This window comes from Triticum urartu, chromosome 3 (assembly GCF_003073215.2).
Source record: "Triticum urartu cultivar G1812 chromosome 3, Tu2.1, whole genome shotgun sequence".
Taxonomy (NCBI): Eukaryota; Viridiplantae; Streptophyta; class Magnoliopsida; order Poales; family Poaceae; genus Triticum; species Triticum urartu.
Genome location: NC_053024.1, coordinates 106,616,469 through 106,629,769, shown reverse-complemented (window position 1 = coordinate 106,629,769; position 13,301 = coordinate 106,616,469). Strand labels below are relative to the sequence as shown.

The window sequence follows — 13,301 nt, the reverse complement described above, 5'->3', positions numbered from 1 at the left end:
GATGTATTATTTTTAAGGACTTTGTGAATAATTAATAAAGTGGCTGCATGCATCTCCCAGATGCATAGACTAGGGTCATCCTCCTTTTCTAAACAAATATTTAAAATTAATTAAATTGGAGAAAAAGTAATGTAAAAGTGTCATTGGTTTACACTTTAAAAATAATAAAACCTACCAAGTATGTGGCAAAATGAGTATACAAATAGAAATACATTCGAACTGAACTTAATGTGGTGTCGTCTTTAAAAAAATGGAAAGCATGAAGTATGTATGTTTATTGCAAGCGTCCAACATATATACCGTCCATGACCATTCAAAAACTGACACAAAAAATAAAGTTATGACTGACATGCATGAATTGATTCAGCTAGAAAACGTACATGCGTGACTATATGAGGGGTGACGTGGTTTAGGTGGCCATAATAATGTAAGATTGTAAATTATGAGCGCGTGCATGACTTGAGGATGTAACACAATTTTGATTGGATGGCTATAAATAACTGAGGTGATGTGGAAGTACACATACGAGAAAAATGTGGTTGCAGGGGCTAGGTATTTGGATATAGAAGATGAGGGTTCTCTAGTGGACTATGTATGATCTGAACTCGTTTGGCTGCTCGTAACGGAATTACCATATGAAGTATTATGCATGTCAACTAAGTAGTTTAGATGAAGTGACATATATTAAATAAAGAAATGTCTGATTGATTATCATGCATGATGTGTTGGTACTGTGTTGTATTAAATGATGTGCTACTATGGATCATAAATGACAATAAGTTAGGTCATTTATGATATCAGTCTATGATACTATGCGTAGACTAGTTACAATGGGAGTAACTTAACTAGTAACATCACACATTTCAATACAAGATTGCTTATGTTGCAGCTAATTAATAAGGAAAGAGGGTTTGTGATAACTTAGGTAGTTACTATAACATCACACATTTTAAGGCATAATGAGTCTATAGCCTAATAAATAAACTATTTCATGATACCACCCATATATTACTACCCACTATGAAGATAGTAACATAGACTAGTAACATCGGCAAGTTACTACTTTATGTTACTCCCCACTGTGAGCAGTCTTAGGGAGGTAGTATCATAATACGAACAAAGTTGTGGTTGGATGCTTAGGAGGACAGTGGTATCCCAGCCCACCAGAGTTTAAATCATGGTGCTCGTATTTATCCTGAATTTATTTCAGGATTTCTGGTGATGCACGTTCAAGACGTTCCCGTCGACTACGAGGAGCCTACGGTGACTTCATAAAATCTCAAAATGACATGCCGGCTCAGTCTCTCGAAGGTGCTCATAGGGGTAGGATGCGCATGTATGCGTTCATAGAGATGAGTGTATGCGCGTTTATGTGAGCGTGTGAGTCTATATTGTGTTAAAAAAATACCATACACTAATATCATATGCAAGACACTATTATATGATAATTCTCATTTTGAGAGCCTTATGCAACTCGGCGAAAACGCCCCGTACGTGAATCAATGTTAGGTAATAATTATTTTCATTTACGTGGACGATTCTAGGTATCCAAACAATTAATCATGATTTATATGAGGCTCTTGAATGATCCAAGGCAAATCTCGGCTAGGAAGGTTCTAGTGCATCCAATGGTGCACACTTTGTCCATTTGATCTATGGGAAGGGACGGGCACAAAAATGAGGAACCAAGGGGGCTGAGTTGCAGGTATTCAGTTTGGTTTTTGGGAGCATTTGCTCCCGCTTTAAAAAAATGCAAAAAGAATGCTGAAAAATTATACACGTTTATGTTCATATCCAAATGTTATCTGCAAATTTTTTGACAGGGCAGGAGGGGTGCGGTACTTAACCATTACGACCAATGCAAATAAAACGTGTTGACCACCAATATTTTGGCATTCTTAGACCACTGAACTTTGTTTTCTTTTCAAGTATGTTTTGGACACTACCATGCACATAAACAAAAATAATATGTTTTTAACTTTTAAAACATTTTTTAAAATTTTACTATTCATCAAGGAGCAAGTGCTTCCCAAAGCGACGTTCCTTGGGCCTAGCAGTGCTGGGGATTGTCCATATTTGATATGTCCAAAATTATGCATGTATGCCGCTTTCAGAACTGGGGTTGTATTAGGGTTAGAGCCATCCTAGCCCTAGCCCTAGCCCTAGACCCGCCACAACTATCTGAGTAATTTTATTTTCTAAAACTGAAGGCAAGTTTTTTTTCTTTGTAAAACGGTTATCTAGCCAAATATTAACCATTTCAATTATGTAACTTATGCCGTTCCCGTTATTGGAAACAATCATATGTATTGCGTCATTTCCTACCTGATCTTTACGCACAACATGAACAACAAGAATCCCATTGTGCTTGTATATATCTACTTAAAAATTCAATATATAACAAAAAAACCGATATATGTGTGTTGTCTATTTTGAATCATCATGTTTTTTTAAACAAGATGCCAAAGGGCACTTAGATATGATAATTATCAAGGAAAATAGTAGCCAGTACAATGAAAAGACGACTGGAAGCATAACAACCTGTACAAAATAAAATTACAATTGATGAAGGCTAAGATAGATGGTGTAGACGTTTTTTTTTGTAGATTTTTTTGGCAAAGAACAGTCAAAAAGTTTGGAGTGCATAGCTAGGAAGTCATAAGCACCAGCAGCCACTACCAGAACAGGGCTCTAAGCCGACAGCCAAATGTATGCCGACGGCCACCGTCGGCCTAATCCGAGCTATGCCGACAGCTAGATCCTGGCCGTCGGCGTACAATGGCCGTCGGGCTATCCCCGTCTACGCCGACAGCAGCCGTCGGCACATCACAGCCGTCGGCTTATCCCGGACTACGCCTACAGCTGCCGTCGGCATAGATGCGGGCCCGCCGACAACACTCATCACGACCGGCTAACGACGTCAAATCTATGCCGACGGCCGTGACGGGTGGCCGTCGGCATAGATACGGGTGACACGTCACCGATCCAGAGCGCACCGACCAGGACCTATGCCGACGGCAGCCGTCGGCATAGCCGACATGTCATCGATCCGTGGCGCTGTCCATCTGCCCTGGCCGCAGCTATGCCGACAGCTTTGCCGTCGGCATAGTTTTTTTTTTCTTTTTTCCATATATTATTATTATTATTATTAAGCATACAGTATGTGTTAATAAGCATACATATAGATTGTGTTAATAAGCATACATATAGTATGTGTTAATAAGCATATAGTATGTTAATAAGCATATAGTATGTGTTAATAAGCATACATATAGTTTTTTTGTTTTTCTTCACTGTTTTCTTCATTATTATTATTTAACTAACTTACATACAGTATGTGTTAATAAGCATACATACATTATTTTTCGGTTCTGTACAGAGCGGTGTGACCCCCCTCACGAACGGTGCCGCCGCCAGCCGACAACTAGAATGGGGAACAGCCGCATCGGGTCTATACGAAGGGGACTTTGCTTCAAGTGTTCATATATATCGGATGACCTACCACAACCGGATGGTGTTATGCCATGTCCGAAGAGGCGGCACGCATCTCCAGGGTGTGGCCCCATCACGGACGGCGCCGCCGCCGGCACTTGGAGGGGGGGGAACGGACGCGTCGGGTCTACATGGAGTGGATGTATCTGTGGGTTTGGCCCGGATGTTGCTCCCGGGTGTCCCTATGGGCGGACCTGACACAACCGGGTGGAGAGGTCCACTGGTCAAAGCCCGTCCGTGCAAAGTCAAAGGGCTAGATCCCGTGGTCAAACGCTACAGGGTTAGCCGGGACGGGGGCCCTGGGGGGGGTAGCAATGCCACCGGAGCGTCGTACCGGGCCCTCATACATGCGGGGTGGTGTTTTGGCATGTCCGAAGAGGCGGCACGCGTCTCCGAGGTGTGGCCCCCGTCACGGACGGCGCCGACGCCGGCACCTGGAGGGGGAAACGGACGCGTCGGGTCTACACGGAGAGGATCTTGCTGTGGGTCTGGCCCGGATGTTGCTCCCCGGTGTCCCTCTGGGCCGACCTGACACAACCGGGTGGAGAGGTCTACTGGTCAAAGCCCGTCCGTGGGAAGTCAAAGGGCTAGATCTCGTGGTCAACCGCTCCAGGGTTAGGCGGGACGGGGGCCCTGGGGGGTAGCAATGCCACCGGAGCGTCGTACCGCGCCTCATACATGTGGGGTGGTGTTGTGGCATGTACGAAGAGGCGGCACGCGTCTCCGGTGCGTGGCCCCCCTCATGGACGGCGCAGCCGCCGGCACCTGGAGGGGGGAAACTACCGCGTCGGGTCTACACGGAGTGGATGTAGCTGTGGGTTTGGCCCAGATGTTGCTCCCCGGTGTCCCTCTGGGCCAACTCGACACAACCGGGTGGAGAGGTCCACTGGTCAAAGCCCGTCCGTGCAAAGTTAAAGGGCTAGATCCCGTGGTCAAACGCTACAGGGTTAGCCGGGACGGGGGCCCTAGGGGGGTAGCAATGCCACCGGAGCGTCGTACCGGGCCCTCATCCATGCGGGGTGGTATTGTGGCATGTCCGAAGAGGCGGCACGCGTCTTCGGGGTGTGGCCCCCGTCACGGACGGCGCCGCCGCCGACACCTGGAAGGGGAAACGGACGCGTCGGGTCTACACGGAGTGGATGTAGCTGTGGGTTTGGCCCGGACGTTGCTCTCGGGTGTCCCTATGGGTAGACCTGACACAACCGGGTGGAGAGGTCCACTGGTCAAAGCCCGTCCGTGGGAAGTCAAAGGGCTAGATCTCGTGATCAACCGCTCCTGGGTTAGTCGGGACGGGGGCCCTGGGGGTAGTAATGCCACCGGAGCGTCGTACCGGGCCCTCATACACGCGGGTTGGTGTTGTGGCATGTCCGAAGAGGCGACACGCATCTCCGGGGTGTGCCCCCCGACACGGACGGCGCCGCCGCCGGCACCTGGAGGGGGGAAACGGACGCGTCGGGTCTACACGGAGTGGATGTAGCTGTGGGTTTGGCCCGGATGTTGCTCCCGGGTGTCCCTCTGTCAATGACCCCTCCCCCTTCACTCACCTGACGAACTAAGTTACCCCCGCCCCCACCCCCACCCTCACCGTCGACGACCCCCTCCCCCTTCACTCACTTGACGAACTAAGCTCCAGATCGAGCACGCAATCGAGGGCGGCCATGGCGCTCCCATACCCGCGACCAGGCCACGGCCTTGGCGGACGAAGCTGCTCGAATTCGGCGCCTCCCCTCCCCTCCCCTCTGTGTGGTTCCGGGAGAGGAGAGGGCTGAGCGGTTTAAAAAAATAAAAAATCTATATGAAATAATAATACATAAAAAAGGAAAATTATAACTATAAAAAAATTTAGAAATCTATATAAAGTAAAAAAAACTATAAGAAAACATTAAAAAATTTATATAAAATAAAAAAGGAAAATAAAACTATGCCGACGGCAAAGCCGTCGGCGTAGCTGCGGCCATACGGTAGGCGTTACGCGGATCAGTGACGTGGGTAATAAAAAAATAAAAAAGTATGCCTACGGCTAAGCCGTCGGCATAGGTGCCACGTGGCCTCCTCACGTATGCCGACGGCTTAGCCGTCGGCATAGGCTGCCTTATCCACCCGCGGGGCGAACCCCCTCCACTCATTCTCTCCTCCCCCCCCGAGCTGCGTCGCCGCCGACGCATTCTGCGCCCCGCCCACTCCACCCCGGCTGCCCCCTCGCCGCTGCCGCACTCCACCCCGCCCCCTCGCTGCACACCCCACCCCTGCCGCGCCGCCCTCCCCCCTCCACCCACCCGCCGTCGCCCCGCACTTCTCCCGACCCCGCCGCTGCCCCGGCCTCCCACCGACCGCGCGCCGGCCGCAGCTCCTGCCGGCCGTGCGCCCGGTGCTCCCGTCCCCGGCCGGCCCTGCCCTCCACCGCCGCCCCCCGCTCACCCGCTGCACCGGCCGCCCCTGCCTCACCGTCCGCGGCCGCCCCTGCCTCACCGTCCGCGGCCGCCCCTGCCTCACCATCCCCGGCCGCCCCGGTGAGCTTTTTTTTCCTCATTTTTTTGCAATTTTTACTACTTGTTATATATGTGATAGATGCATGTTCTATGGATGAATGGATGGATTGATGTATATTGGTTAGTTATAGCTTTGGTCAAGTTGGTGATGTTGTCAAATAGCTATGTGAGATGCGCTATAAAAATTTTGAAGAACAAAATTGGTATATCTGAGATGTTGTCAAATAGCTATAGTTTCATTTTGTGATGTTGTCAAAATAGGTATATCTGAGATGTTGTCAAAATTGGTATATGTGAGATGATGTTGTCAAATAGCTATATCTGATGAGTAGTTATTTTATCATGATGATCTTGCTAAAAAAATTGAAGAACAAAATTTGACACTTGATGAAAATTAGGATTATAAGTATCATGATGATCTAAAACCTTGACTAGATGTCATCAGCAATATGATTTTTTTCATAGTTTGAAGTGTCAATGCTCTCAAATTTTTTATGATGCCCTCAGCTTTATGTGATGTGATGCCCTCAAATTTTTGACTCGGTAAAATTTATAGGCTTTGTGGTATTTCATCTCACTGGAGCCTTCGTCGTCTGGGTTTGGTCCGTGATCCTGCCGCTGCTAGACTACTTCCTCTACAGCGGAGGGTGAGCTACGAATCCACCTTCAACTCCTAGCCTCTTTTAACTAGATTGAATTTTCACATCAAGTCGCGTAACCTAGGTCTCCCGTCCGAAAGGGTTGCATCGATAAATATGCATTCAATTGCATATTTATCACCGCAACTCTTTCGGATTGTCCAGCGCTTTCCACGGACAGCCCGAGGATGTGTAGATTGGGTACGTTGTTCATGCTCTACCCCGTTCCGAGACAGGATTTCGGCGGCGCCTCCCTGTTGTTCTCCGGATGCACATTCTCTCGGCATTTTGCCGAGACGTGTATTTGGAGAACAGCGGGGAGGTGCTGCCAAAATTTTGTCTCGGAATGGGGTAGAGCATGGACAACGTACTCAATCTACACATTCTCGGGTGGGATTAGGACCCATCTTTACCTATTAGAGATGTAGGTGGATTAAATGTCGTTTCTGGTCAACCTTGTAAAAAATAAAATATTGATGTGAGTAATTTAAATGAATCCTTAATTTTGTTGTGTGGCTTCCAATAAAGCAGAGATGGCAGATAATCAGTGGATGTATAGTGGGTTTTTCCGTCGGAATCAAGTAACAACAGAGTGGGTCGAGAAAACTGATGTGTTTTTGAAAGAGATATTCCGTAGTCCAATGAGGATGGTGCCAGAATGCCCGTGTGCCAGATGTAAGAGGCGTATCCGCAGAGATAAGAGTGAGATGACTAAGCACCTTCGCACGCATGGATTTATGCCCAACTTTAATATGCCGATAAACTTTGCCCAGCGGGACCGTGGTAGAGAGGATGTGATACGACAACGCGTCGCTGGTTATGAGGACGATGGGGTTAGAGACATGCTAGATGATGTCTTTGCTGCACAGCCGACACCTCCGTCACATTCAGCGAATGAACCGGAGGAGCCGGAGGAAACCGCAAAGGCCTTCCTGGAAATCTTGGCCTCGTCAAAGAAACCTCTCTATGAGGGTGCCAAGTTGTCTGTGCTGGATGCCATCTCGCAACTGATGGCAGTCAAGGCTGAGTACGGCTGTAGCCGAGGTTGCTTCGAAGCATTTCTGGGAGTATGGGCTAACAGCCTGCCTGAGGGCCATGAACTGCCGAAAACCATGTACGGTAGGAAGAAAATCATGAAGGCGCTCTCGATGGACTATGAGAAAATACATGTTTGTCCAAAGAATTGCCTTTTGTTTAGGCATGAGTATGCGGATGACAAGTACTGTAGGAAGTGCGGTTCCTCTCAGTATATTGAGGTGGTCGATAAGCATGGTCAGAAGCAGCAGCTAAAAATCCCTGTGAAGGTTCTTCGGTATCTTGATTTTATAAAAAGACTGCAGCGCCTTTTCATCACCGAGGAGTCTGCCAAAATGATGAAGTGGCACAAGGAAGGGAAAAGGTACAATCCAAAAAAAATTGTACATCCATCAGGACGTGAAGCATGGAAGTCATTCGATATAGAGTACCCGGAGGAAGCAGCCGAGGCTGGGAATGTCAGAATTTCTATAACAGGTGATGGGTTCAATCCATATGGTATGTCGTCTAATCCATACAGCTGTTGGCCCGTATTTGTTATTCCACTGAATCTCCCTCCCGGCGCCATAATGCAACGCAAGACCATGTTCCTGTCGCTTATAATTCCGGGGCCTGAATATCCGGGGAAGAATTTGAGTGTGTTTATGCAGCCGTTGGTGGATGATTTGCACCATTCTTGGTACTTCCCGAGGTTGACATACGACCGACATCTGCAGAAAAATTTCTTGATGAAAGTTTGGCTACAATATTGCATGCATGACTTTCCCGGTTATGCCTTGTTCTGCGGATGGTGTACAAGTGGAAAGATGCCTTGCCCAGTGTGCATGCAAGCCTTGATTTTCATTTGGCTGAAGAAGGGTGGCAAGTATGTTGCATTTGACCTGCATCGACAGTTCCTCCCTCCAGACCATCCTGATAGGGAAGACAAGAAGAACTTCATAAAAGGCAAAGTTGTCCATGAAGTAAACGAGATTCCAACGTTTTCTGGTGCGGATGTGCTTGCTCAGCTAAAAGCTCTTAAGCCTGCCGGTGAGGGGAAAGGCAAAGTCAAAGGCAAAGGAAAAGGCAAAGCCACAGGCGAAGACGAGGGCGAGGGCAAAGGAAAAAGTAAAGGGAAAATTTTTGAAGGATATGGTGAGACGCACAACTGGACTCACATTACCCCCTTCACGCAGCTTCCCTATTTTAAGGACCTCAAACTTCCATACAACATAGACGTGATGCACACCGAAAAGAATGTCGCAGAGTCCCTTTTTCACACGATCCTCAACATTCCTGATAAGACAAAGGATAATGTTAATGCTAGAGTTGATCAACAGAATATTTGCGATAGACCACGTCTACACATGCAGCCTCCCACAGGCAGTCGAAAATCTTGGTTCAAGCCAGATGCTGACTTCGTACTTAAAAAGGATCATAAGATGGAGACATTCAAGTGGCTGAAACACGTCGTGAAGTTCACTGATGGTTATGTGTCGAATATAAGTAAGGGGGTCAATCTTTCAACGGGCAGAGTGACCGGGCTCAAGAGTCATGACTATCATGTATGGATTGAGCGGATTATGCCGGTGATGGTTCGGGGCTATGTTCCCGAGCGTGTCTGGCGTGTGCTTGCGGAGTTAAGCCATTTCTTCCGCACGCTTTGTGCTAAAGAAGTATGTCCTGAGAAGATAAAAGAAATGCATAAGAAGGCGCCGGAGTTGATATGCAAGCTAGAGAAGATCTTCCCGCCAGGCTTCTTTACTCCGATGACACATCTCCTTTTGCACCTCCCGAAAGAGGTATTGTTGGGGGGCCCTGTGCAGAATCGTTGGCAGTACGGCCCTGAGAGACAGAACAAGCATCTGAGACAGAAATGTGGAAACAAAGCTAAGATTGAAGCTTCCATAGCTGAGGCAGTTATCCTAGAGGAGGTGGCAGACCTCAGGACAACCTACTATCCGGACCATGTTCCCACGTTGCACAATAAGGTGTCTCGATACAATACAGAAGAACCCAAGTATAAACCCAAGTTGCCTCTATTCATCGGGCAAGGTAGTAGGGCTGGATGCTCGAAATCTTATCTCATGCCATGAGATGAGTGGGAGGATGTCATGTTCTATATCTTGCACAACATCAAGGAAGTTGAGGATGAGTGGATGAGGTAATACCTTTGCACCATTCTTTTAGTCAATTCGTTATGTTCACTTTGCCTAGTTCTTATACCGCTTTTCTTATTGTAGTCGATTCGTTGAAGAAGAATGGACGGGAATGCTGCCTCCTTCTGAAGCGGAGGCACTTGCTCTTCTCCGAAAGGGTGCTGATGGAAGGAAAAATTTCGTTGCGTGGTTCATCGAGAAAGTAATTTTTCACACTTTCAATTAAACTCATGCACCCTATAATTTCAATTAAACTCATGCACCCTATAATTTCAATTAAACTCATGCACCCTATAATTTCAATTAAACTTGTAGGGAAATGATCCGACCGAATCAATGGATGAAGAATTGAGATGGGTTTCCATGGGTTTTGATCCTGTCATCATGACATGCGAAAAGTATGATGTGAATGGGTATCGCTTCCATACAGAGGAGCACCAGAACAGTCGGCCTGATCCCAAAACCATAAATACCAGAGTCTTCACTGAAGGAGATAATGAAGTAGATTACTACGGAAGGGTAGGAAAAATATACGAGCTTACATTCAAACGTGGCCGCGAACACCTAAGTCTCACTGTGTTCGAATGCCGATGGTTCGACCCCAAAAAGGGTCTGAGACATACGCCTTCTGTTGGTTTAGTTGAAGTTAAACCATCAACCGTCTATGCCGGAGCTGATCTCTTTATCGCCGCTACCCAGGCCACACAAGTATATTATCTGCCTTACCCATGCCAGAAAGAGTACCTAAAGGGTTGGGAAGTTGTGTTCAAGGTGTCGCCGCATGGTAAGCTACCGGACCCGAACGATGATGATTACTACAACATAAACCCCATGACATACGAGGGAGTGTTCTATCAAGAGGAACATGATGACGTGGTCCGAAACAACAAGGATGATGACTTGGGTTATGTTGACCTGGACCCAAACGACGACGACGCACGGATTGATGGTGAGGCAGTTGTGAATCAAAGAGACATAATTATGCTTGAAAAGTTAAATGAAGACGCTGACGATGAGGAAGAGCCTCCACCTCCGTCAGACAACGAAGAAGATATGCGTGATAGTGATGATGAGACCGGTCCACAAATAGATTACAATAGTGATGATTCATATGGGTTCTAGAAAATGTAAGTTCTTTTAATGATCATTACAATAGTATGCTTAATGTGCTCTTCTGGTATTAATGTTTTTCCTGTATGCTTGTTTAATTGATATCCTTACTAATTGTTTATTCTCTTCTCAATGCAGGTTTAATAATCATGGGCAAGTCCAGCGGCGCTAGTTTCCTCAGTAAATTTAAAGGACTTACTCGGAGTGGACGAGCCCACAAGGTTCCCTCCCGACTACGCGAGGATGACACCTCACAGGGAGGTGGAGGGGTCGGGAGAGGAGACCCTAGAGGAGGAGGCGGTGGGGGTAGAGCCCCTAGAGGAGGAGGCGGTTGGGGGAGAGCCCCTAGAGGAGGAGGAGGAGGTGGGGGAGAGGCAACCGGGGCAAAAAACTCTGGGCCGTGTCTGAAATAGGAGGGTCTTCTTCGATGCCCTCCTATACAGAGGCACCTTCTAAGTCTGAGGAGGAGGAGTATGTTCCTGATGGCGAGGAGGAGGAGGCCGAGGAGGAGGGTGATGAGGAGGAGGCCGAGGAGGAGGGTGAGGAGGAGGCCGAGGAGGGTGGAGGGGAGGTTGATCCCGCGTTGTGGGGTGACTTGCCACCGGGTTCTTCGCAGGGGTGGCTGCGTGGTAATGCCGGACTACCTACACCACCTTCTATCGAGGAGCACAAGTGGCTCATTGAACCTGTGGGGACAGAGTAAGTGCCTCTCAATCATATTTTCAACACATGACAACATTTTCTTATTGTACACATGGCAATCATTTGATTCTTTTGCAGAAACTGGATCCTTCACGGAAAGGGCCGTAAACCGAACGGCCTTATCACTGTCCTGTTGAAGGAGTTTTGGCCTGGCCTATTCTGCCCGCGGCCAGACAGGGACCCGCAGCAGCGGGTTTTGGCCACGAGCTGGGCCCACTACGAGGCTTGCAGCAACGCGGAGTACGGGACGACCGCTAAGGCCATGATCACCAAATTTTGGGTAAGTTCTCTTCTGAATCATTTGTCTTCAGTTTCGTTCATAGTTTATCATTGAATCACTCAACTCATGCCTTGTTTGCTTCTGGTTTTTGCATGGTTGCAGCAACTCTATAGAGTTCTTGATGAGCACAAGGCCAGAGCCGACGTGGTCTTGCTTGCGGCTACGAAGAAGAAAGCTCGTCAGTTGCAGTACGAGGTGCGCTGGGTTGCCGTCTCGCAGTACTACCACTACTACCTGCACCAAAAGATGCCCAAAACTCAAGCACAGAAGCTACGACTTACCTTGAGCAAGGAGCAGTTCATGATGGTAACTATTACTAACTTTTCATTGTTTCAAGCAGTCAACTATATGTTTCGTGCTCACATGTCATGCTTCCAAAATTTGCATAGGTTGTTCCTCGTTGGTGCTATGGAAGGCATGACGGATGGGCGAGTTTGGTGGATAGGTGGCTCGGCGCCGATGCAGAGTTTGCTGCCAAGAGCATCAAGGCCCGGGCTAACCGTGGAGACGACGGGACACACGGCCAAGGAAACAGGAACCACTGGGGCTTCAAGGCCATGAAGGTATATCTATGTGCATGATGCATTTTTTTTCTTCTTTACGTCATGTTCTTATGTATGGCTGACTTCTATTTAACGTTGTAGGAGGACAAGTTGAAGAGGCCGCTCTCAGACATGGAGTCGTGGAAGCTGGCCCGCGAGCGGAGTCATCGCAAGGAGGGCGAGAGCCAGTACTACGGCAAGACCGAGGAGCACCTGGGGTATTACATTCATCACTATCAGGAGTTGCATCCGGATGTTCCTGTTGCTGAGGTCGGCCAGTCTCAGATCGACGACACAGCGGTGGTGGCCATCCAGGGGAAGAAGAATGGCTGGTATCCGTGTTTCGATGGCTTGATCACTCCTTCGATCTCGGACACACGGCTTCGGGCTAGCAACCCGAGCCAGTTAGAGAGTACGGGGCGTTCACAGACTCCCTTAGCCCGCCAGCATGCTGTAAGTACTTCCTCTTTATCTTTTTCTATATTGCATTCTCAGTTTATTTTCAGCATTGCTCACTTAGAAACAACCTAAATTATGTAGGCATATAAGGAGTTTGTCGAGCATAGGAATCTCGAGGTGCGGGAGTACTTGAAACGAGTGAAGGCAAACGATGATTACAACCGTCAGATGATGACGGTTAGTTTTGCCCTCTTAAAACCAACCTAAATTTTTGCACTTTCATTCCTTCTGATCTTCTAGTTTGCCTGTTTAACTAACATTCAAGCTATGTTGGCGTCTTGGACTAACCGCACGGATCCACCACAAATGGGACCCCCACCACCACCTGCGGGAGAACCCCCACACGTGCCCACATTCGATGAATGGGTGGCACTAGGCAGTGATGGTTCGGTTAGTACATTTGCCTAACTACTAGC

At 47.8% G+C, this 13,301-nt stretch overlaps 1 protein-coding gene across 1 annotated transcript; it reads left to right on the top strand.

The window, feature by feature from the left end:
• The first annotated feature begins 11,866 nt into the window (after positions 1 to 11,866).
• On the top strand, positions 11,867 to 12,781 carry LOC125546715. The gene is made up of 5 exons (XM_048710872.1): positions 11,867 to 11,884; positions 11,987 to 12,190; positions 12,274 to 12,447; positions 12,529 to 12,644; positions 12,742 to 12,781. The coding sequence occupies exons 1-5, from the start codon at positions 11,867 to 11,869 to the stop codon at positions 12,779 to 12,781; spliced, it is 552 nt and encodes a 183-aa protein (XP_048566829.1).
• The last annotated feature ends 520 nt before the right edge of the window (positions 12,782 to 13,301 follow it).